At 47.3% G+C, this 26,208-nt stretch overlaps 1 protein-coding gene across 1 annotated transcript in view; it reads left to right on the forward strand.

Annotated features, from left to right (window-relative positions):
- CACNA1B (calcium voltage-gated channel subunit alpha1 B) overlaps window positions 1-26,208 on the forward strand; it is a 479,093-nt gene that overhangs the window by 292,363 nt on the left and 160,522 nt on the right. The window contains exons 14-17 of the mRNA XM_084821407.1: window positions 1,574-1,686; window positions 9,182-9,313; window positions 12,464-12,536; window positions 15,909-16,026. Of these exons, the coding sequence (XP_084677533.1) occupies window positions 1,574-1,686; window positions 9,182-9,313; window positions 12,464-12,536; window positions 15,909-16,026 (436 nt within the window). The remainder of the gene's footprint in view (window positions 1-1,573; window positions 1,687-9,181; window positions 9,314-12,463; window positions 12,537-15,908; window positions 16,027-26,208) is intronic.

Genomic DNA, 26,208 nt, shown 5'->3' on the forward strand with positions numbered 1-26,208 from the left:
AGCTCTGAATCTGAAGTGTTCAGTAGTTCTGGCCCAGTGGGGAATTGCTTAGCCTGTGTGTAAATGGGCTTCTCGCATGGAGGCCTTTTGGATCGCTGCATCCCTGCTGCACATTAAGGCCATGTACAAAACTCTCAGAGCTTGCCATTTTTGTAACTTCAGCATCATGAATATTTATTTTCTGAGTGCCTTTGGGGACTATGTTGAGCCAGGAGAAGAAGGGAAAGAAGTACTGAGGATGCAAAAAATAGAGTTGCAAAGAGGTTGTGAGAGGTAAAATGTAAAGTTTTGTGCAGTGCAAATGCAGGTGTGGAGCGAACAAAATGACCTGCCAGTGAGGCAAAGGAGACAAACTTACTTACACATTTCAGTCAATGTAAAGCAATCCTGTCTGCAGAATAAAACATTTCTATCTATTGCAGCATAAGCCTGATCTCGTCTGATCTCGGAAGCTAAGCAGGGTCAGCCCTGGGTAGTACTTGGATGGGAGACCGCCTGGGAATCAGGCTTCCTGCATTGAGCAGGGGGTTGGACCCGATGGACCCTTCCAACCCTATGATTCTATGATATGATTCTATATCTGAGCTTCTTTATACATTACAGTTTTTTAGGTGTACACCTAAGGGTTGTTTTTTAATCATATACCTGAAAATGTGTCAATGTGACAAACCTGTGATTACGAATCGCACATTTGTGCATTCATAAAAGAGCCAGGTTTGACCGCAGCTCCCCGTTTGAAATTGCATGGCAGGAAAATTTGGGTTTGCCTCTGTGTAATGTCTGAAGTGGCCTGTATGTTCAGTGAATAAGAGCAGGGTTTGGAATAAAGCATTAACACTCTAATTTAAGAGAGAACTCAATGCCATGGATATCATAGAATCATAGAATAGTAGGGCTGGAAGGGGTTTATAAGACCATCGAGCCCATCCCCGGGCTCAGTGCAGGAATCCAAGTCAAAGCATCCCTGACAGATGGCTGTCCAGCTTCATCTTGAATGCCTCCAGTGTGGGAGAACCCACTATGTATCTCCTTATAACCTATTGATTTCCTATTGATTTTAATGGAGCTGAGCCAGGGCTGTGTATACTGGCTGTTTTTTTAAAAAAAGGGGGAGGATTCCTAACAGTATGCAAAGAGAAGGTAAAAATTGCATCTTTTATATATTTACATAAATTAATCTGCTTCCACTGACTAAAGAGAGGGGCAAGATGCAGTATTTCAATGCATTCACTAACCAGTGCAAATCTTCTTCATCCCCCCTTCAGGCTTCTCAGACTCCCCTTTCCTCCTTTCAAACCTGCCTTCAGAGTCACAAGAGCTAGAAACTTTGATTCTTAAATGTTAAAGCTGAGATTCTTCAGAACACTGATCACTAGAGCAATGAATACCAACCATCATGTATTTTTTGTCTTGTTTTGTTTTGCAATTGCATGCAAAGATGGAATTCACTGGCCTCTGCACACGCTGAAGAGGTTCGCAGAATTTGATGCTCCTTTCTGAAGAGTGCAGATTGCCCAGCATCAGACCACCTCTTTCTCCCACATGAGTGCATCACCTCCTTTTTCTCTTGCAGGTGATTGTGGGGAGCATCTTTGAAGTCATCTGGGCTGCAGTGAAGCCCGGTACCTCCTTTGGAATCAGCGTATTGAGAGCTCTTCGGTTGCTGAGGATTTTCAAAGTCACCAAGTATGTTGCAGTTTAATGTGGGGGTCTTGTGGCTCTCTGATGTAGCGGAAAGTTTTGTCCTGTAAAAAATACCTGTTCTTCCGCCTCCTTGCCCCTCTCTCTCCCTCTCTCTCTCCCCCCTCTCCCTCCCACACACACACTCTATCTCTCTCCAATACCTAGCCCAAAAGCCTTCTTTCTCCCCCCCCCCCCCGCTGTATCTCCAGCAGCAGTCAGGATTAGAGAATGCCTGTTTCTCAGCAATCTTGCACCTGCAGAAGGCAAAAAAAAGAAAGATGAGAGTCCTGTGTGCTCAGCAACAAGCCATCGGTTTGCTGCAAATGCAGAGTAGAGTTGCCATGTCTAGGGATGGAAACATCAGTCTATTTCTGGTCTCTGTGTATTAAACTAGGGATGTCATGGGAGTCCAGGAAGGGGGTGGAGTCCAGCAGACATCCCCCCACTCAGCTTCCCAGACTCCAGTGTGTGGACTGCTACATTTGCCCAACTGGGCACGCTGAGCCAGGCAGCACTGTGGTCCACGCTGGTCTGCTGAGCCATTATTTTGGCCTAACATTGGCGGCTCTGCTTTTTTTCATAAATCCCCATTTATCCAAATAGTGGCCATAAGGGGCCATTTACGCAAGATTACAAGTTTAAATGGACCATTTACACCTGTAATTTAGCCTCTCAGCCTAACCTACCTCACAGGGCTGTTATGAGGAATATAGATAGGAGGGCTATGTGAGCCGTCTTGGGCTGCTTGAAGAAAAGGCAAGATATAAGCGTAAGAAATAAATTACACATACTAAATAAATGCAGACCAAACCCCACCCCTAGATATGCCTTCAGTCAGAGATTGTCCCTGTGCAGAGATAGTACTCTGGAGCACTGAGAAACAATGCTGTCTCCTGTCCAGTAGTTAATTTTTAAGTTCAGGAATAGAGGTGGACAAACTTAACTTAAAAAAGTGGGTAGTTTTTTTTGACATAAATCACAATTTTATGCAAAATGGTGGCCATAAATAGGCCATCTACGCAAAATTGAAGGTGTCAATCATTTATTTACGGCTGCAATTTTGTGTTAAATGGTGATTTATGTCAAAGGGTTACCTGTGGGTTTTTTGCAAAATGGCGGCTCGTGGGTAAGCAGGGATCCCTAAGCTTGCCCGACTAGGCGCATGCCAAGTCAGGCAAGCATGGGGGTCCATAGACTGGAATCCAGGGGGCTGAGTGGGAGGATGTCCACCGGACTCCACCCCCTTCCTGGATTTCTGTGACATCCGTATGCAGGACCTTATCATGACTCAGAGCATCAGAACATAGCAGCATGCCCAATTTATTAGGTTCAGCACGACTACAATCTTATGCATAGTTACCTGGGACTAAGCTTCATTGAACTCAGTGGTGCTTACTGCTAAAATACATTGAGCTTTAACAAAAAAAGATCCTCAGCCAGTTAAAATGCAACTGTTTGCTTTTCATTAGAAAGGCAAACAAGCTTGCAAAGAAGTGTATCTCTTTAAACCAGTAGCAGCTGGTGACTACAGTTTCAGAGGGGTTGTGATTCCATTCGGGGTTTTAAGCCAAAACTCTAACGGCGCTATCCAAGGTGCTGAAAGGTGCCATCTAGGGTGTCGAACCCTATCCCCCAAATGGGTATAGAACCTTGGATCGCACCATTAGTGTTTTGGCTGGTGGTAATTAAAACCCTGAATGGAAACACAGCCTCTCTGGAACTGGAGTCACCGGCCGCCACTGCTTTAAACTGCCAGTGTGAAGTAGGAAACCCATCAAAGAAAAAGGAAGAAGTGTCCAGTCTCTGCTTACCATGCTAATCTGTCACAAACAATACTAAACCTGGAAACCTTGTTCACTTGCCAGAGCAAGGTGGGTCCGCCATTCATCCGAGTCCTCCGACAGATGATGCCGTTGCTCCTGCTCTGAAATGAGTCGAGAAGATGACATGCTCCCCTGTGTTCCCACTCCACCACACCACTGCTCCTGTCCCATATGAGCTGCTTCCACACTCGTCATTTTCTCTAGAATTAACATCATTCCTTCACTTAATTATTACAGTTGGTGTCTAGTATTTTATTTTCCCTGTTTTCTCCCTGGTGTGTGACTTTTTGCTGGTGTCAGTTGTAGTGCCAGCTTGTCCCGTGTGGCTTGCCCCAGCTACTGGCTCTTTGCTCCTGGTCATGGCATTATTACCTGAATTGTCCATTTTAATTAGCCACTTTGTTGATCCCAGCCAGCAGGACATGTAATTACTCTTATCATCTCAGAGCAATTGCTTTTTTTTAATTTTTAAATGAACTTATTTATTTGATCATAAAAGAGCAATTGCAATCATAATAAAATAAAATGAATGCGCAATTTCTTTGTCTGCAAATAGGAAACCAGTAGTTAAAGGGCTGGTCAGGAGGGGACAGGAAATGAATAAGAGCCAGCTTTGTAATGCAGTGGTTGTGAGTGAACAGGAAACAATTAATTAAAGAGCCAGTAGCCAGGAGAAGCAGAAACACTTTAAACCACACCAGCTGGGGAGGCATTCAGTGATTTAAGGCTGCCATCCTAAGCATACGTTCCAAGGAGTAATTCATTCAGCCAAATGGAATTTGCTTCTAAGTAAACATATGTAGGACTTTGCTTATGGGGACTCAGATCAGTTGATTGCTCTGTAGGGATGGGTGAGAAACGCATTGGGTTCCCAGTTTAATGTGGACATACCAAATTTGCACTTCCCAAATGTAAACTCAAACCAGAACACTATTTTCTTTTGAAATCTGTGCATTTCTGAAGTCTACAATGCAGTTCACCAGAAACGACAGCAGCAACAACTGTGTACAAAAAAGCATACATTTCATAAAATGTACACAAAATGAGTATATTTGAAAAAAACGCACACAAAAATGCTTTATTAATTGGAAAATCACTTAAAATGTGTGGGTTTGCAGATGTGCGCAACAATGCGCACATACAATAAGTTTACAGAATGTGTATTTTAAAAAAAATAAAAATAAAATGCACATAGAACCCATACAAATTTTGGTGTGAACAACAACAGCGAAAAATTCACAATCCAATGCAGAAATGAACCAGAATAAGAGCCCTGTCTACTCAACTTCTGATGGTCCGCCACTCTGGTGGAACACCTCCCACCTCCTCTCAGCTCTGCCTGCTTAACTCAGCAGCGAGCTCTGGCATCTGTCAATGCCAGTCCTTCCTCCCCCTCTGACAGAGACCAGGTTCCCATGGGAAGTGGTGGTGGGGAGATGGTCTCTGAGCCTGGCCCTTCTGCTCTATAAGCCCCTGGGAAGGTTCTTCACTGACTCCCAAAGAGTCTTGGGGAATTTCCTCCCCTGCTCCCTGTTCTGGCTGGGCTTCTTCTAGCTCTGCCTCTGCCTCTGAATCCAAGTCACAATCCAAATCAGGGAGCCTGGGCCCAATCCTGACAGTTGCCACCTCCCGGCATCTGCTGCCTGAAGCAGCTGCTTCACTCTGCCTAATGATAGGGCCGGCCCTGCCTGCAGAAGTCTTCCTTTGATAATTCCTACTGTATCCCTTCCAGCTGATCCCTAGAGAATATAGGTAGATGTCATGGGGAGAGATGCTAATGGGCGTGATGATGGTCCTTCCGCAGTGGGTAACAATGCCAGGTGCGTAAATGTTCAAGAACTAAGACTCTTCACTGAAGAGGGATGCTTTGTGCCTTGGTGATCATTGCCCTTGCTTAAGCGCCATCCACACCCTCAAACGGATGTATACACAGCAGTCAGGGCTCAGCCCAGGTAGAGGCTCAGATGCAACAGGAGTGCCTGCAGGTTGCCATGGATACCAAGTTCTGTACCTCAAAGCCTGTGTGGTCCCGGACAGTAGAGGAATGGATGTAACAGGCAAGGGAGGGGGAGAATTAGAAGAATTCCTGCCTACAGTCCAAAAGCTCTTAGTATTTGCTGTGTAAAATGGCATTAAAACCACTGTCTGATGTTCGAAGCCTCTTGATTGGCAGGCTTGTCTGGCTACTGTGGGATTGTTAAAGAGATCCATTGCCTTAACAGCTCTTTCTTCATTTTCTGATTCATTAGTTTTCCTAATATAAATGTTCCCAGCATTTATTTTTTAAACTTTCCCACTGCAGGGTAAAAAAGAATGAAAAAGAAAGGGCCTCTTTGGGGGGTGAGAGGAGAAGCTGGTTGTAGCCTTCTGTCTTTGCCCTGCAGAATGTATGCATGCGTTTGTGTGTGTGAAAATTTTATATTACAGATGGAGGCTGAAACTCCTTGAATTTTAACACCCCTAGATATGTTTTATGAATGTCTGAAAATATTGCTTTCCTCTCTTGTCGGAGATTGCTCTCCTTGTCTTAAAAATAATCATTGCAGAGCTCAAAAAAGGGATGGATGAAACTGCCAGTTTTGCATCCTCTCAAAAATAACCTGAGCAAAATCTTTCCACCTCATTTATAAAGATTGGGGTGGTGGTGGTAAGTCCTTTTCAACAAAAAGAACCGAATTCTCACCAAGGTGCCCCAGCCAAATCCAGCTATTCCCATCATCCAAAGGACCAGGAGTGTTGCTAAGTGTGGGCCAGGGTGGCCATGGCCCCGGGTCTCTTATCCATGGCCCTTGGTCTCTTGGGGCTGGCTGGGCAGGCATCTGACTGACCTCAGAGGGACGTGCACATACACAGGGCATTCTAGCGCCTGGTGCTGGGAAAACTGAATGTACAGAGACTTGCTTGGAGTTGGGCTGTGCTGAGTGTGTGACTCTGATGAATGAGGAAGATAAGGATGGGAGGGCTTCAGTGGACCCTTGGGCCCAGTGGCAGAGGAGGACAGAGGGCTCATTCCTGGTGGTGTGGCTGCTGCCACTGCTAGGGTTGGGGTGGAGGAGCAAAGAGAAGAGAGGAAGCCACCAACAGCATCCTGCTTCCTAGCAGGGCTTGAGTTGGGAGGGGGAGGAAAAGGAGAGGGAGAGAAGTGAGGCTGAGGGATGTACGAACTCACCCCTGTCCGGGTTCTCCAGATGCCCGCCTAGCCCCTGACCCCATTCTCCAGTCCCCAGACCATGCTCGAGCCCCTCCCACATTCAGCGAGCAGCGTGCGCTCACCCCAGCAGCCTTGTCGAGCTCCGCGGTTGCTATTTAAAAATAAAATAAAATGGCGATCGCAAAAATGAGCATGTTTTTGCATGCGCGGGAATGCACATTTTTGCAAAAACGCATATTCTCATGTGCGAAACGTGCACTTTTGCAAAGGTACACATTAGTGTGTGTGCAACAATGTGGATTTTTTGGAAAATGCCCATTTTTGCGCATTTGCAGGAATGCACATTTTCGTGTGTGCACAAATGCGTGCATTTTTGCGATAGCCATTTTATTTCTCAAAAAATCGTGACTGCGAAGCTCGATGAGGCCTCTGGGGTGAGTGCAGGCCATTCGCCCAGTCCGGGGAGGGGGCAAGCAGGGGCAGGGGCTCAACGAGCGGTGCTTGGGGGTGCAGGCAGGAGCAGGTCCGCTAGATTCCCAGACTGAATCGGGTGCCCGCACCATCGCTAGCTTCATCCTGCTACTGCTAGAGTCTGCTGGGAATGGGGGAGGAGAGGAGGCTGAGCGAAAAGGCTGCTGCTGTTTGAGTTGGGGTCGGGTTGGGACATGGGGGCGGAAATGAGAGGAGAAGCTGAAGAAGGCCTCACTTGTGCCCACACTTAAAGTGGGGTTGGCAGGGAATCCTCCTCCTCTCTGTTTTATCCTCACAGCAACCCTGTGAGGTAGGCTAGGCTGAGAGTCGGTGACTGGCCGAAAGCCACCCAGTGAGCTTCATGGCTGAGTGGGGACTGGAACCCGGATCAGTCCAACACGCTAACCACTACAGCACACTGACACTGGTTTGCAAAGCGAACAGACTACTCTTGAGTTTTTGCCGGGGAAAAGGGGCTCAAAATGGTTTTGCATTTCCGTATCACAATCAGATAGGAAAGATATCATAAAATATCCTATTGTATTTTAACAGGATAGGTGGTATGAGACAATATGGCAGTAACTGAAGGGGAATTGAATTGCTTTGTGATCTGGGGACTGTTTTGGGGATCAAGTTGAAGCATTTGGAGTGATTTAAATGGGAACTTGGCTTGCTGTTGTAAATTTTAAATTCTTTAAACTCTAAATCTGCATATATACATATAAATTAGCCTGTGCAAATTGCATGCGATAACTTTTCTCAAGGGCCCGGATCTTTCAGGTACTTAGTGCTAAGTCTTTCAGGTGCTAAGTCTTTCAGGTACTTAGCAACACTCCTGCAGAGGACCCTATTGAGATCCAGTGTGGTATAGTGGTTAGAGTGTTGGACTGGGAGCTGGGAGATCCAGGTTCTAGTCCCCACTCAGCCATGAAGCTCACTGGGTGATGCTGGGCCAGTCACTGTCTCTCAGCTTAACCTGCCTCACAGGGTCGTTGTGAGGATGAAATGGAAAGGAAAAGGAGGTTCATGTACAGGTGGTTTATAAATGTTACAAGCAAGCAAATATTGCACCTGCTGCCCTGTAGCAGTTAAAGGTGAGCCTGTCTGAAAAAGACAGCATCACAATTGTTGAATGCGTAAAGGAGCACAGAGATTCCACAGGCCATTATGAAGGACTCCTCCCACTGAGAAAGGGGACACTTCAGGGCCCTTTGGGGGTGGGCAGGGCTGTCCGGGGTCGGCATGGGTGGGCACATGCCGAGGGCCCACACACCCCCTGACAAGAGCTCCCTGGAGTTGGTCCTCCTCTTCACCATTGAGACCTGCTTGTTCACCTGCCTCTCGTTCTGGCCCAGACAGTGGTAGTGGTGAGAAGGAGAAGCAGGAGATGCCAGGGCCTGCTTGCTCACTGGCTCTCTGCCTGTCAAGCAAGGAAGTGGGAGCAATGAGGAGGAAGAGGAGGACGACGAAGAGCAGCTGGTGACAAGGGCAGAGAGAAGGTAGGCTTCCTGATGGAAGGGGGGGCATTGATGGCTCAAGGGCCCTCAAAAACCTGGCCCTGGCCCTGGGAAGGGGCAAGGGGGGAGAAGAAAGGAGATGCAATTGTGGTGGGGTGGAATGGGCCCCTGTGCCCAAGGGCTGCAGAAATGTCGATGTGATTGTATGCAACCTTGGCAGAGCGCTCGAGTCCTCCCACAGAGAGAAATCCCTTTTCGATTCGTCTCCCTGCCCCATAATCCCATGAAAACGTCTGAACGGAAGGCCTGGGAAAAGGTTGGTGCACCACGTTAGTTACTTGAGCGCTATTTGCAGCAGAAGGCTCTGTATTTAATGAGCAAATAAATAGGTAGATAGGTAAATAGGAAGCTATCTCTGAGGGGAAATGTGTTTTGTCACCGTCTGCTATCTTGCGTCCATCTGGCCAATTTACTCAATGAGGCGGTAGCCTGTTCCCCGCCACAACTGACTCAACGTGTCCTGCTCTTCCCTTTTTCTGAAGAAGCCTCCCTCCAGCATCTGGGTGATGTGTCCATCTTTTGCTTTGGAATCCTAGGTACTGGAACTCCTTGAGGAACCTTGTGGTCTCCTTGCTGAATTCGATGAAGTCCATTATCAGTTTGCTCTTCCTCCTCTTCCTCTTCATCGTCGTGTTTGCTTTGCTGGGGATGCAACTCTTTGGAGGACAGTAAGTTCAATCCCACGGGCTCTCCAAAGCCCAACAGTCTTTGAAGAAGCTGCTTTTGGCGATTAGGGAATAGCTCAGAGGTCTTGCGATTTATGGAGCTGGGCATTCGTTTGTGGTTAGGTTTGTGGTGGTCTGGCCTGAATGGAAGGAACTGTCCAAATGGCATAGAAAAGAAGACTAGTGGTGAAGTCAACATCTCAGGGAATGCTGTGGGCCAATATGGATCCATTTTGGATTCCCAACCTTTGGTCTCCAGATGTCATTGTTCTGTAACTCCTATCATCCCCAACAACCATGGCCAATGGTCAGATGATGGGAGTTGTAGTCCAACAGCATTTGAAGACTCGAGGTTGGGAACCACTGAGACCTTGGGTAGTCTGGAAAGGATCCATAATTGCTCTGACGTAGTAGTGGATGACTCCATCGTAGTGTCAAAACATCTCTTGCTTCATTTTAGAATGCACTGCAAATTGAGGGTAGACCTTCAGTATTCTAAATGGAACCTCCATGATCAGAGACAGGAGGTATTATTCCCTCTATTTCCGATGTCCAGAGATGATTACCTTTCCTGCTACACCTAGGGATGGCACGGGCACCTGATTCCGTTTGGGAATCCGGCAGAACTGCCCCTGCCCAAACCCCTGAGCCCCCCTCGCTGAGACCCTTCCCATGCTCGTCCCCTGTCCGTGCTTGGTGAGTGGCCCACATTCATTCCAGCTGCCTCGTCAAGCTCTGCGGTCGTGATTTTTTGAAAAATAAAATGGCAATTGCAAAAATACACATATTTGCAGATGCACGAAAATGCACATTTTTGCGAATGCACATATTTATGGATGCATGAAAATGTGCATTTTTGCGAACGTGCATATTTGCAGATGCACAAAAATATGCATTTTTGCAAAAATGTGCATTTCCCCCCAATCCTCAAATATGTGCAGTTTTGCAATCGCCATTGTGTGTGTTTTTTTAAATGGCGACTGCGGAGCTCGACAAGGCCACCAGTGTGAGTGCGGATTGCTTGCTGAGCGCAAGAGGGGCTCGAGCACGGTCCAGGGACTGGCAAGCTGGGGCAGGGGCTGGGCAGGCACCCAGAGAACCTGGACAGGTGGGTTCACACATCCCTAGCTACACCACAACAGTACCAGCCATGCACAAGGGAAAGGTGGTAACAGTAGAAGATGTATGCTTCCTGTCAAACTCCTCAGTTGTTTCTCAAGTGAGAAGATTGTTTATGGCTCTTTTGGAGCCCCCCAGAAGTCCCACCCACCTCCTGGAAGCCCTGCCTCTTTTCTGTCTACGTAAGTTGTTTTCCAGGTAGTCAGAACAACGATATGGTTAACATCCCTAGGCTTGAACTGATCTTGAAAGCTGCAATCAAAACTTTTCTAGGAATTCTAGTAGCACTTCTATATTGCTGAAGATGTTATTAGCTGTAAAATTCCTGCACTGAGATAGCCTCCTCAGATTGTCCAGGAACGTGGCTTCAGGGACAGCAGCTTGCCTCTCTATAAAAATAGGATTCTGTTACAGCAGAATCCTTTCTCCCTCCCTCCCTCCCTCCCTCCCTCTCCAATCACAGGAGGTGTAGTAGACCCTTTCTGGGGCTAGTTTTCAAACCTATTGGAGGAGCTCCTAGGCATTACTCAGCTCTGATCTACTTCCTCTGGCCCTTCTTGGTTGAATGTTCTACTACTCTGAATGTTGAATGTTCTACTACTCGCATGTTCTACTGCTGGGTTGAATGTTTAATGTTCTGCTACTGGGTTGAATGTTCAAGGGTGCTAGGAGAAAGGGAAAGGAGAAAAGGGTGCTAGGAGAGAGGGAAAGGGGTGCTAGGAGAGAGGGAAAGGGGTGCTAGGAGAGAGGGGAAGGGGTGCCTATCATCTCCATGTTCTCTCCTCAGAACCTGTCTGGGCAAGGAAAATGGCTGCCCCTATCAAATCTGGATACCCTTTTCTGATTGGCTGGTGGGGAGGTTGTTTCTGGGCCTCAGCACTCTACCTATTGGTCTGTGGGATGGGGCATGCCCCTTCTAGGCTAATCTAGGGAGGGGTTGGAAATGGCCCTTGTTGGAGCTGTTCCTGCCCGCATGAATCTCAAGGCTCTAAAACCTTTTCTTATTGATCTGTTGTGAAGGGGATGGGTTTGTAGAAGGGTCACATGACCACACTGGTCTGGTCTGGAGAGGGGTTGGAGATGGCCCCTATGGGGCCATTTTTGTGTCTCGGAGCTCTATAACCTCTTCCTATTGGTCTATGGCAGCATGATGAGTTTGTAGAGAGTGAGGTGATCCCTCCACCCCTGAGGTGGGACCTCCAGGACAAAAGGGTGAGCATGAACAAACTGGAAAGCATCCATTAGAAACCTAGAAAGAGAGAAGAACTTCCCAGGATGCTTGAAAACTTGCTTTATTTTTAAGAAAGGCCAATATGTTGTGCTATTCCTAGCTAGAAAAGTTATAATTGCAGTTTTCAAGAGCACTTCAAATCTCGGGATGTTAATCATGTCATTGCTCCGGCTACCTGGAAAACAGCGTATGGAGACAGAAGTGGGTGGGACAAAAGGGTCATAAAAGGGCCATAAATCATCTGCCATCTTGGAAAAGGGGTGGTGCTTATGAGTTTGACAGGAACTATACTTCTTCTCCTACTGAAGGTACCACCAGGCTTAGGAGAACCCCAAGGTTTGTGGAAGTACACACAATCTTTACAATAAACACCAAAAAGGGGAGAGGGTAACACAAAAAACAACCCAAAGAGGACCAAGTCTGGTGGACGCAGAAAGCTGAGTAACTATTGAGAGGGGAAATGGAATGCTGTGTGGGAGCAGGAATGGAATGGAGTATTGTTGAAAAGGGCATGTCTGACTGACTAAAACAGTGACCAGAGAACTCTCCACACTGCAAAATTTTGTTGCAGGTCTCACTTGTACCTCTGAATACCAGGTGCCGGGTGGGGCGGCCACAGAGCATGGGCTCTCTATTATCTTCAATCCCTGCTTGGGAGATTCCTGGGGGCATTTAATGGGCCTTTCTGTAGGAAGCAGAAAACTAGACTAGATGGATATTTGGTGTTACCCATCAAGGTTCTTCTTATAAGGTTCTTATGTACATCTACGCTGCCTTAATATGAATTTTCTGCATCTTCCTAGGTTTCATTTTAATGATGAAACGCCAACCACCAACTTTGATACTTTCCCCACTGCCATTCTTACTGTGTTTCAGGTAAGGGTGTTTCCTTGTTGCAAAAGAGCCGTCACAGAAGAGGGATGGACATTTTTGTAGGGCTGCATTTCAGAACATTTGAGCGTTAATTTGAAGGCGCTCCTATCCTGAAGCCAATGGACAGGAAATATGATCGCAAACTTGTCATAATCAAGATGGCCTCCATCTTCATGTTATTTCTGTGATTTGCTGCACGTTTAAAATACCCTTGCCTTTCCAAACCTCCATATGTATCACTGTTGTAAATAAGCCCATACAAGTTACTAGCCTGCGAAAATGTTTCCTAGCCAGCCAGAGGCTGTGTTTCTCCCCCAGCAGCCTCTGTATTTCTATACTGGGCAGAAAAGAGGAACACAGCACTCTTTTACTACCCCACCAACCTGCTCACTTAGAGCACATGGAATTCTGTGCACTTACCTTTGTGTAGCTCCATGGTGAACAAGTGAGTACTTTTATACAAGGCTGATATTTACCCATGAGAGTTCATGATAGAGATGATTTGCACTAGGGATTTGCGTCTCTCCCTCTTGGCAACAAGAGCTTTGTAGCAGGCCTCTTTAGGCAATAAAGTATTCAGATGGGCAATGAAATGAGCATGTAATGCCTGTGTGAATGCCACGACCCCTGCATGGTTGGGTAGGGAGCTCTGCGTGAACTATGGGACGCTGAGCTGGAAAGGTTGCCCCAGATATTTTGCAAGCATCATAGCAGAAAAGGATATCCGACGCGTATTATCCTCTGACAAGCCCATGGCTTTCTTTCAGCACAGCATCACAGCCCTTGGCTTTCCTGTCCTGCCTCCCACCCTAGAATCCGTCTCCATGGCCCTGCCTCTTGCGGCACAGTGTTAGCAGCTGAGGATGACCTGGTTTCCATCTTTGCCTGCAGCTCCCTAAATTAATGAGGACAATAGCTCAAGATGGGCCTGAGGTCATGGGGAACGCACTCTGGTTTCTGCAGAGTACGATAATTGGGGACAGGCTTGTTAATCAGGGAGGAAGCGAGAGGAAAAGCCATGGCTTTCAGCTAAATGGGGGGTGGGGAGCCACAGATGCGAAGGGCCAGATCCTACTGTTTTTCCAATTTCTTGCTATGAAGAGCATCCAGCCTAGGGGCCAGAGGCCAGCCCATCCATTGGGGGAGCGCCCAGTGGTGTGAGAGAGGAAGGGGTGGGACTTATTTTTTACACAATGCATCCCATCCTGTTTCTTCGGCCAATCTTTCTTTCCTCTCCTGCCCTTACTTTCCAGGATTAAAGCTAAGGGGATCACATGCAAGAGTGGCATTTGCTCACTGTTATTATTTCCAGAACACCCTCCATTCAGATAGCACTTTGCAGAGTACAAGATGAGGAGAACCTGCCCCTAGCAGCTTACAAACTAAAATTTGACACGGAGGAGACAGCAAAGGGAAGGGGATCTGAACTGCCTCAGGGAACCCTGCTCAGGATCTCTTCTTCTGGGACATCACCCACTGCATGTGAAAAGCAGAATCATACAGAGCTGTGAGCGTCAGGGCTGGGCAGGGATTGGAACCCAAGACCCACTGCTCTGACACACTAACCCAGCCTTCCCCAGCCTGATGCCATCCAGATATTTTGGATTGTAACCCCCATCAGACCCAGCCAGCATGGCCAATGGTCAGGGACATTGGGGGTTGTAGTTTAACACATCTGGAGGGCACCCAGTTGGGGAAAGCTGCTCTAACCACTATGCCACCATGGTTCTCAGCAGGCCTATACCACACTCAGGGGTGGGAAAAAGGCAGATCCCCAGGTGTTTTGGGCTTCAACTCCCAGCAGCCCCTCCCAGCATGGCCAATGGTCAGGAATGCTGGGAACTGAAGTCCAAAACATCTGGAGATCTACATTCTGCTCATCCCTGGTCTCTCATGCCACATAGTTTTGGAAATTTTGGCACAGACTGATTAAAAGGTATTCCAGGATTTGCCCCTGGCCCCCAGTGACAGACAGTTAACAAAAATGAAGGTGCAAAACATTAGGAAGCCAGTGTAGTGTAGTGGTTAGAGTGTCTGATTAGGACTGGGAAGATCAGGGTTCTAGCCTCCACTCAGCCATGAAGCTCACTGGGTAACTTTGGGCCAGTCACTGACGCTCAGCCTAACCTACCTCACAGGGTTGTTGTGAGGATAAAATGGAGCGGAGAAGGAACATGAATGTCACCTTGGGTTCCTTGCAAGAGGAAAAAAGGTGGGATATAAATGTAGTAATAAATAAATTAGCACTTAGATGGGGTGCAAATTCTCTCTCTCTCCCTCTCCCTCTCTCTCATTTTTCCAAACAAAAAGGGCCTTGGGGTCAATTCACATAAACATTAATACAACAAGGGATGTTCTGCAAAGCAAATAGGGAAGGCAACACCCAAAAGAGAGCAAAAAGCAGAAGGAGGAAGTTGCTCTCTAGCCAACCCCTTCAAAGACTCTGCAGCATGGGTAGAGAACCAGGCTCCCTCCAGCTGCTGTTGGACTCAATTCCCATCAGCCACCGTTCTCATGGCTACTGATGAGGGATGATGGGAGTTGTCCAACAACAGCAGGAGGGCCGCAGGTTCACCACCTCTGCTCTTCGGGATGAAAACAGCTTTGCCAACCTCCTGGGAGTGAGGTTGGAGTGCCCACTTTCACAGAGAATGCATTACGAGGGCCATTGTGCCACAGAGAAACCTCAGTGCCTTAGAGCTTTGCCAACCTCCTGGGAGTGAGGTTGGAGTGCCCACTTTCACAGAGAATGCATTACGAGGGCCATTGTGCCACAGAGAAACCTCAGTGCCTTAGAGCTTTGCCAACCTCCTGGGAGTGAGGTTGGAGTGCCCACTTTCACAGAGAATGCATTACGAGGGCCATTGTGCCACAGAGAAACCTCAGTGCCTTAGAGCTTTGCCAACCTCCTGGGAGTGAGGTTGGAGTGCCCACTTTCACAGAGAATGCATTATGAGGGCCATTGTGCCACAGAGAAACCTCAGTGCCTTAGAGCTTTGCCAACCTCCTGGGAGTGAGGTTGGAGTGCCCACTTTCACAGAGAATGCATTACGAGGGCCATTGTGCCACAGAGAAACCTCAGTGCCTTAGAGCTTTGCCAACCTCCTGGGAGTGAGGTTGGAGTGCCCACTTTCACAGAGAATGCATTACGAGGGCCATTGTGCCACAGAGAAACCTCAGTGCCTTAGAGCTTTGCCAACCTCCTGGGAGTGAGGTTGGAGTGCCCACTTTCACAGAGAATGCATTACGAGGGCCACTGTGCCACAGAGAAACCTCAGTGCCTTAGAGCTTTGTTTCAGGTGGCCCAGGCCCCCGGAGAAAGGCTCCTGTTGTCTTTGTTTCACACTCTTCTTTTTTTGCTCTTTAACTTTGCAGATTCTGACCGGGGAAGATTGGAACGCGGTGATGTACCAGGGGATAGAATCCCAGGGAGGCGTCCATTCAGGAATGTTCTCTTCAGTCTATTTCATTGTCCTGACCCTGTTTGGTAACTGTATCCTTTGCGCTGCCGAATTGTGATTTGCTAATGGTCTTTTGAGCTGCACCGTCGCTGGTACATGCACGTTCAGAATCCACGGTGACCTGCTAATGGACAGCTGGTGCAAGTTACTGGAAAGCCATTAGCTGAAGTATTGATTTATTTGTGAAATGCGGTCGCTTATGTGAAAAATTGCATTCGAGCTTTCAAAAACTTTTAGCTGCCTCCAGCTGAAACACTTTCAGTTCCACTCAGGCAACAATAAGCACAGGTTTTCCTCCCCCGACCCCAAAGACAACAGCGTATTTTGGTTTGTTTGTTTTGAACATTGACAAGCTGCCCTTACTTTAAAAATGACGGGAATAGGATGCTGCAGACGCTTGGCTGCCGCCCTGCCTCCATAGCTTCAGAGGAATTAGTTAGTTCACATTTGTAAAATCGAGACACAGTGTCACGCAGATTTGTTGTTATGTAAGTAACAGGAAGCCCTAGCAGCCTTGGGACCATGTGCCTTGAGGAGGGGAAATTTAACTCATTCTCTCCCTGCCACCGTCCTGACAAAAATGGCCTCTCCGAACCTGCTGTTTGCATTCTGATGGAAGATCACATTGGCACCAATGCACGCTTCGCTTCCCTTGACTTGCAAGTAGCAGCTTATTGCAAGCTTATGCTGCTCATCCTTCAAGGAATTCAAAGCGGCATACATGATTTTCACCAAACGGTTATCCTTTCAGCCACACTATGAGGTCGTTTAGACTGAGAGATGATGTCTGGCTGAAGGATACTTACTGAACCTTATGGCTGAGTAGGGATTTGAACTCAGGAGTCCCCGGTCCAAATCTAACACTCTAGCCCAGCCTTCCTGAGCCTGGTGTTTTGGACTTCAACTCCCATCAGCCCCAGCCGGCATAGCCAATGCTCAGGAATGCTGGGAGACATGGTTCACAGCATCTGGAGGCTTGGGGAAGACTGCTCTAGCCTCTACACGGGAGGTGGGCAGACTTCAGGCTTGTGGAATAGACTTCGTTTTGTACTAGAACCCTGAGACCTGGAAACTGGTGTGAAAGAAATAAGCCTAGAATTAAAGGATTCGGAGCCCAGGAATTTCCTTTGAGTGCCAGAACTGAACAGAACTCACAGACCTTCTACACAAAAATCCACCTCCATGCTTTCTTCGCCTCAGCAGTATAATTTAGGGTGGTAGTATGGAGTGAGTTTATTGCTCCAATTATTAAAGAATTGAGAGTCAGAAGTCCTTGCTGATCTATGGCAAATCATCCAGACATATACCAGTATATTCAGATCTGTCCACCCCTTCTCTACATCATACTGATCGTCATTGGTCTCAACGCCTAAACGTTGTTGTTGTTGTTGTTGTTGCTGTTATGTTTATTTATACCCTGCCTTTTCCCCAATACTGGGACACAAGGCGGCTTTACAACACTAAAACTTGTGCAGGTAAAAACTATAAATAGAAGTATACAAAAGCTAAAAATGTATTTAAATCATCGATAATATTAAAATTGTATAAAATACCAAAATGTTAAGAGACAACAAGAAAGATAGTATCCATCTATTCTCACAGGTCCAGACTAGCTATCCCCAAAGGCCTGCCAGAACAAAAAGGTTTTTGCATGCCTGCGAAAACATATCAAGGAGGGTGCTATTCTCGCCTCCCTGGGAAGCGAGTTCCAGAGCCTTGGGGCAGCCACCGTGAAGGCCCTCTCCCACTTTCCCACCAGACATGCCTGTGATGGTGGCGGGATGACAAGAAGGGCCTCCCCTGAAGATCTCAGGGGACAAGTAGGCTCATAGGGGAGACTCTTTGTTTTCCATATCTCTCAAATTGTGCAGTAGTAGCTCTAGATAGGTTGGATAGGATTAGGGATGGGCGGATTCCCTACCTGCTGCTCCGGGGGGGAATCTGCCCATGGGGGGAGCGGATCCTTCATTCCCCCCAGAATCCTCTTCGGCCAGCTCCGCTCTGTGGCAATTCCGTGGATCCAGCCACCAGCTCCATATTGCCAGCAATACGGTCGGCCGGCTGCCATTGCCATGCCATATTGCTAAGTTAAGGGCTGACTCCAGACGCAAATAGCATCCACTACACCATTTGTGGCCGTAAAGCTCTTATATTAACCTAAATGCAGCCGTAAATGGCTGCATTTAGCTTAAACTAAGGGCTTTACGGCTGCAAATGGCATCCACTATGCCATTTGCATCTGTGGTTTTTCCCACGATAGGCTAGCCCTAATCCAATTTTTTGGTTCGACAGAGTTCCACAGCATGTACAACTCATTTTGTGTCTGTGAGCTGAGCTGTGGATAGGGATGGCGGAGAATTTCTCCCCGAAACTTTGGGGGGCCGAGCGCCAACGTGTTCGGCCCCCCGAACAAGTTTTGGGGAGAAATCCTCCGCACCCTCCCGCCCCCCGCACCCCCCCCCCGGGACGGGACTTACCTTTGCCGAACGTCCCTCCCGGCGGCGGGTCCGGCCGGCAGTTCGGCAGGTGTTCGTGCGGGGCGGGAGCGGCAGCCGGTCTTTCGACTGGCTGCCGTCGCCGCCATTCCAATAAAAGAAAAGAAAAAAAAAACGCCTCCGTGATAGGCTACGTGACGATTAACGTAGCCTATGACGGCTAGATTTGCAAAGTCAGCCGTGATAGGCTACGTCAATCATCACGTAGCCTATCACGGGTGACTTAAAAAAAAAAAAAAGCGCGTACAGCTAATGGCGGCCCCCATAGGGAGCCACCATTCCCGTTCCTTATTTGGTCGCTGTAGTCTACGTAAAGATTTACGTAGACTACGGCGAAAATAAGGGCAACGCTATTTTACTTAGTGTAAATACTTAGCCCTGCGTTAGCCGTGATAGGCTACATAAGTAGTTACATAGCCTATCATGGCCTAAATGGGGAAGCGAATGGCAGCCGCAGACATGGCCGCCATTTGCAAAGCAGTGCAAACGGCACCAGGTAAGTGCTCCGTTTTCGCGCCTTTCGCCGGGTGGGGGGCGGGGGGCTTCGTTCTGCCATGGATTTTGGGGGGCCGAATGCACTGGCATTCAGCTTCACTGAGATCCGTGGAGGAATTCATTGACATCCCTAATTCACTTGCATCTTGATCATTAGCCTGAGCCTCTGACAGAGATGAGGTCACCACTCTGGAAAGCAAAGAAAAAAGTTCCAGAGCTTTGCTGCCCTTCATTACGCCTCCACAACACCACCGTATGTTAAAAGCACATACCTGCTGTTGTGTAATTCCCATTCACTTCAACAGTGCTCCTGCCTGGAGAGGTTCCTGGTTGAATGGCCTCTTAATCCAAATAATGAAATACATTTCCTGCTTGCAAAGAAATTGCAGATCAGCTAAGATACAATGATAACCATGATTTCTTAAGCTTGTGAAGCCGATCGCCCCTTTGCCAGGCGACAGTGGCAGACAAACCTTCCCAAGTTGTCAAGTTTGGGGACACCATGCTGTGTCCTCTCAGAAAGATTCCACTCCCTTTTGATGGAGAATTCCACCTGAAAGTCACCCTCTGAGAAGGAGGCTTTTAAAGAATTATTTCTGCCATCTCTTTTGTTCTTTTTCATCTGTGTGTCTGGTACGGATCATGCCTGTTACATCCCATAGGGAGGGCAAGGGGGGGGGCTTGACTGCAAAGCCTTATTTGCAGTTCCCCCCTCCTTGCCCCCAGCCTTCGCTTTCCATTACTGCAAAAAACTGAACAGCTCATATATAATGCACCACATACTCCAGAGGGAATGGCCGACCACACAGCATATTTGTAAAATCATAACACATCAAGCATCACTTTCTAATTCTCTGGAACTCTTGCAGATGAAAATGGAGTGGGCTGCAATGGAATACCTGTGCAGAGATGAAATGCACATTTGGGAAAAGCCAGCCAGCCAGCTTGCTTGCTTGCTGGCTGGCTTTCCTTCTTTCCTTCTTTCTTTCTTTCTTTCTTTCTTTCTTTCTTTCTTTCTTTCTTTCCTTCTTTTTTTTTTAAGTCATTAATGGTATGAAAGGGGAACCACTCTGACAAAGCTGACTTCACTGTAACCAGTTGTGGCGTGGCCATGTGCTTTTGAAACAGCAGGAGCCATTCTGTTAGGGTTGACCCAAAAATCAAGCCAGTTGGTCTCTGTAAAATCCACCCTTCCAAGTGCTCCATTGACAAAGAAGAATGCCAACGTACCTTAATGTGCAGCCCCCCCCCCCAAGGTAACGTCTGTATAGACCGAAATGTGATCTTGTTGATCTGATTTTTTTAGAAAACCAATTAGGCCATATGTGTATTATATAAAGACACACCAAACATCCAAGAACATGACGGTAAAATCTCCCTTGAGAAGTGTTTCAGACATAAGCTGATTTGGAGTAAGAGGAATCCCTGATTTACTTTTAACGTGCAGCACGATCTCCAGTTAATATTAACAAACATCTCCAAGCAAGATTAGGGTGTGTAGGAAGGTGCTATTTAAATTGTCCTGTTCTCTTGGTTGGCCTTTCCTGACGCATTTTACTTGCTTATGTATCTAGGGTGCAATCCTATGGGTCGAGCCCTCAACCTGAACTCAGAGGCTTACGATCATCCAATGCAGGGTGGGAGGAGTGGTGGAGGCGATCTCCACCTCCCCCCCCCCCAGCACCTATTTTGCTAGATGGGCTTTTTACATAGTTACACTAACCTGCCAGTTGTTGCGTTGAAGAGACATATCAAGAGACGTATCTCTGCTGTGGCACCCTGGTTGTGGAATGCCTTCCCTTTGGAGGCCTGATTGGCGCAGACATTGGTCTCATTTTGGTACCAAGTAAAAACATGGCTTTTGACCGAAGCCTTTGAAGGCTAAATGCATTCCTTAGGGTATCACACTGTTTTAACGGTTTTAATGGTTTTATTGTTTTAGATTTTAATTGATATTAGCTTGTTTAATATGTTTTTAGCTGCTCAAATTATTTATTGTTTTATACTGTTTAAATCCATTTTATCTGTATGCATCCTTGAGATCTTAATGATATGGGGGGGGATATAAATGTTTTAAATCAATCAGTATCTTTTAGAGTTCTCTGAAGACAATTTTAAAGCTACCCCTGAAGAATACTCCTAAGACAGCAATCCTATGGTCCCTGGGCCAGCATCACAGGGACCATAGGGTTGTCTGGATTCACCTTTCTGAGGTTGGAGATAGCACTCTGACTTTGGCAGCGGGAGTTGGAGATCTGACCCTCCTCCCCACCCCTTCCCCACTGAGGTTGGAAGAGTGACCTCAGAGGAGGATGAAAGGGGGTGTTTTGGTGGGTGGGGAGGGGAGGAGGCCAGAGAGGCCAGAACATGCATTATCCTCCCCCAGCCTCCTTCCCCACCCCTCCAAAGCACCCTTGCTCGATGGGCTAAATAGCCTGTCTAGCGATATCTGCAGGGTGGGAGGACGGAGGGGCAAAGGTCACCTCTGCTGCTTCTCTCAGCCTGCATTGGATGACTGGACACTTCCAAGTTTGGGGGATTCCAATCACTGAGGGTGCAATTGATAAGAGTGCACCCTAAAAATATCAGAGCCAAAAAGCATTGGGTGTTGTTATTAGGGATGTACAAAAGTGACTTACCTTTTCGAAGGGTGACATTCGCGGTGGGGGGGAGGCGCTCCATCCCCCCCCTGAAATTCTCCCTGGCTAGCTCCGCTCCGCAGCGACTCCGCGGAGCTGCCGGCCAGGGCAACCTGCAGCGGACATCCAGCCGCTGGGCTGCACAGAGACGTAAATGGCAGCTGCCGTAGCTGCCGCCATTTGCGTCCCTGTATTTTGCCATGATAGGCTGCGTATATATTTACGTAGCCTATCACGGCAAAAAAAAAAAAAAGGAACGCAAATGGCGGCGGCTACGGCGGCTGCCATTTACAGTCCCTTTTTTTGCCATGATAGGCTACGTAAACATTTATGTAGCCTATCACGGCCTCCGCAGGGACGCAAATGCATCCCTGTGTTAGCTGTGATAGGCTACGTAATTATTTACATAGCCTGTCACGGCTATAATGAAGAAGCGAATGGCGGCCGCAGATGCGGCCGCCATTCGCAAAGCAGCGCGAACAGCAGCAGGCAAGTGCTCCATTTCACGCGCCTTTCGCGGGATGGGGGGGCGGGGGGCTTCGTTCCGCCATGAATTTCAGGGGGCCGAATGCACTGGCATTCGGCCTCACTGAGATCCATGGTAGAATTTTCTGACATCCCTAGTTGTTATAAATAATCTTTTCCAGCATCTTGGGTTATGCTCTATCACACTCTCTCTCTCTGTGGATACATGGGATCTGTAACAAAATGTTGCAGTGTGGAGTGCTTCTGTTCAGGATTTTGGACACACTGTTCCATTCCCCGTTCATCCCAGTTTGCTTGTGCAATTGGACTGGCTTTGCTCATCATCTGGAGCTTCTGAGGCCCACCATCCAACCACACATAGGGCTTCATCCTGCACTGCTTTGCTCCCTCTCTGCACAGGTGCAGAGCCAGCATGATGAGTATTGGTTATGCCATGAATGCAAGAGTGTCTGAGTTCAGGAAGGGCCAGCCTTTTAGGGGGAAAACTTTTGCAAACCTTTGCTTCTGCTCTGCAGCAGCAAGGTATGTGGTTCACAACATGCTTAACAAATAAATCTCTTCTAAGATTCCCCCTTCTAAATATACACAGTTCCCATGACAAAGGGCCAGCAGGGCCCAAAAGGTGCTGGATTTGTGCATGTTTTCTGATGTTTTTAAGCTGAGATTTCTTCTGATCTTTCTCTGGTCCCTTCTATAGATTATCTTCACACTGCTCTCATTTTTGTGAACCTTATTTTTTGCTGGACAGTGCCCTAAATTCCAGATGAAATCTGCCTCCATTTGGATACAGCTGTGAATGCTCATTACACATAGGGGTCATCCTTTTCCCTGGAGAGAGGTCCCTCCTTGTTCCTTCTCATCCTCTAACCATCAAACAAAAAGTTAATAGGAGAGTCAGGAAACGGAATTTAAAGTTAGCTGCCTAGAGAGAAAAAAGCCAGTCCTGTTATATAGATTTGAGTAAAATAGGCATGACTTGAAATAATGAGATGCCATTAAGGAAAGCAGAACATCAGTGAGGGACAGTCAGAGCTGCTAGCCAGAGGCAAAAATATCCAAAAGAGAAATTTCCCAACTTAGGATATTTCACAATGGACTCAAATACTGTCTGCAGGGCATTTAGGGGAAAATACGCAGTGCTAGATTAGGGTGTGACATAAGGTCAATTTCAACATGACAGCCAGTGTGGCATAATGGTGAGAGTGTTGGACTGGGAGCCAGGAGATCCGGGTTCTAGTTCCCACTCGGCCATGGAAGCTCACTGGGTGACTTTGGGCCAGTCACAGACTCTCAGACCAACCTACCTCACAGGGTTGTTGTGAGTATAAAATGGAGAGGAGGAGGATTATGTATGCTGCCTTGGGTTCTTTGCAAGAGGAAAAAAAAGGCAGGATATAAAGGCAATAAAACAAACGGACAAAGGTTATATTCACAGAATCATAGAATAGTAGGTTCTATGATTCTATGAATATATCCTATGTTGAAACTGCCCTTATGTCACATCCAGCACTGCATATTTTCCTCTAAATGCACTGCAGACAGTATTTGAGTCCAGTGTGAAATATTCTCTCTCTCTTTCTCTGCAAAGAAACACATACAATAACAACTGAGTGGAATTAAAAAAATCTATGGGTTGGATTGAGACTTAGTCATGTTTAGAGCAGACCCATTGACATCAGTGGGCTGTAAGTCAGGCACGATTATCTTAAGTCCCATTAATTTCAATAGGTTTACTCTAAGTTTCAATGAAACCCTAGTCAGGATGCAACTTTTAATCAATTTATTGGTTTGATTAATGAATTACAAACTTTTAAAATCAGCTAAAAAGTTGATTAATCAACACATGTATGTGTTTTTAATATTTTTCATACAAGTGCTTTAAAAAAAAACAACACACACCCTGCAGATGGCAACACCATCTTAGAAGATATTTCCTCTTTAGTCTCACTCAAGAAGCAAAACAATAATAATTCAGAATCTAAGGGTGATTTTAAACACTCTACTCCAAAACAGTAACTGCTTTTTGTGCTGGATGATGAAGAACTTCCGTGCAACTATTTTATTTATGTATGCATGTATGCATGTATGCATGTATGCATGTATGCATGTATTGCATTTATATCCCGCCTTTTTTCCCCTTGCAAGGAACCCAAGGCGGCTTACATTATCCTCCTCCTCTCCATTTTATCCTCACAACAACAACCCTGTGAGGTAGGTTGGGCTGAGAGTCTGTGTCTGGCCCAAAGTCACCCAGTGAGCTCCCATGGCCGAGTGGGGACTAGAACCCGGATCTCCCGGCTCCCAGTCCAACACTCCCGCCACTACACCCCACTGGCTCCCAAGAATGTAATTCCTTGCACTAGTAATGTTCAGGGCTGAGGGCCACATTTCATGTAGCCAAAAGAACCAACACACACACACACTCTTGAGGGGCAAAAATACGCCAACTCCAATGAAATCTGTGCATGCACACTTGCCATGGGATGCTAGCTGCTGGGTGGAGGGGTGTGGGGTGGAAAATCAGGGGTGGAGAGAAGAGTATCCAGAAGAAGATGTGACTGGTTGGACAGAACGCTCAACAGGAGCACTCCACGGCTGCAACATTTTGTTGCAGGCCCCACTAGTATAACCCCCCCACATTCTTCATTCACTTGAGAGTGTCAGTCGTGACATTTATTTTCACTCACCCCTGCTCATGCACCTCACTTTTATAAAGCTAGGCTCCCCTGTTCAAGTCCAGCTGGCAGGAAACAAGAATAAATATCTCTTAAATCCTTTGTTATTGGAACTCAAAGCGCTGCCAGTGAAATTATAATTTCCCCTGTTTCCCACCCCCCTCTTCTTACACAAGCTGGTCCTGGCAAGAAGTCTAAGGTGTAGAGAACAGGACATACTGAGTTGGATCCAGACTTAGTCATACATAGAACAGACCCACTGAAATCAATGGGACTTAAGTTAATAAGAATGGCTGCCTTGTCATGACGATTTAACTGACCTTCTTCGATACTTTCTGCCCTCGTCAGCCCCTTCGTTTTGCAGCAGCTTCATCTCTTGTTGTTCAGTCATTAAGTCGTGTCCGACTCTTCGTGACCCCATGGACCATAGCACGCCAGGCCTTCCTGTCCTCTGCTGTCTCCCAGAGTATACTCAAATTCATATTCATTGCATCGGTGATGCTATCCAGCCATCTCATCATCCTCTGCCGTCCCCTTCTCCTTTTGCCTTCAGTCTTTCCCAGCATCAGGGTCTTTTCCAGGGAGTTTTCTCTTCGCATTAGGTGGCCAAAATATTTGAGCTTCAGCTTCAGTATCTGTCCTTCCAATGAGCACTCAGGGTTGATTTCCTTTAGGATAGACTAGGGATGTACGAAAGTCACTTACCTTTTTGCAGCTTGGCTTCGCGGTGGGGGGGGGCACTTCGCTTTTCCCCCCGAAGTTCAGGCGAAGGGGGGGAGGCTTCCCGCCTCGCCCGGCCGAAATTCAGGCTGGGGGGGAGGCTTCCCGCCTCGCCTGGCCGAAATTCAGGCCAGGGAGAAGCACCCCGTCTCCCTGGCCGCGAAACAAAAAGTTAAATAAATAAATAAAAAGACCCCGTGATAGGCTACTTGATGATTGACGTAGCCTATCACGGCTAGATTTCCAAAGTCAGCCATGATAGGCTACGTAAATCGTCACGTAGCCTATCACGAGTGACTTTGAAAAAAAAAAAAAAAAGTGCGTACGCAAATGGCGGCGGCCCATGGGCGCCGCCATTTACATTCCTTATTTTGGCACATCTAGTCTACGTAAAGATTTATGTAGACTACGGCGAAAATAAGGAACGCAAATGGCGGCGCCCATGGGCCGCCGCCATTTACTTACGCGCTTTTTTTTTTTTCAAAGTCACCCGTGATAGGCTATGTGACGATTTACGTAGCCTATCATGGCTGACTTTGGAAATCTAGCCGTGATAGGCTACGTAAATCGTTACGTAGCCTATGCACAGGTGTTGTTGTTTTTTTTACTTTAGTTTTTTTTTTTTGCAATGGCGGTGGTGGCAGCCAGTCGGGAGACCGGCCGCCGCCCCCGCCCGTGACGAAATGCCGCCAAACTGCCGCCGG

The sequence above is a fragment of the Heloderma suspectum genome, chromosome 14 (assembly GCF_057233095.1).
Source record: "Heloderma suspectum isolate Gila_16-S chromosome 14, 16-S_ref, whole genome shotgun sequence".
Lineage (NCBI taxonomy): Eukaryota > Metazoa > Chordata > Lepidosauria > Squamata > Helodermatidae > Heloderma > Heloderma suspectum.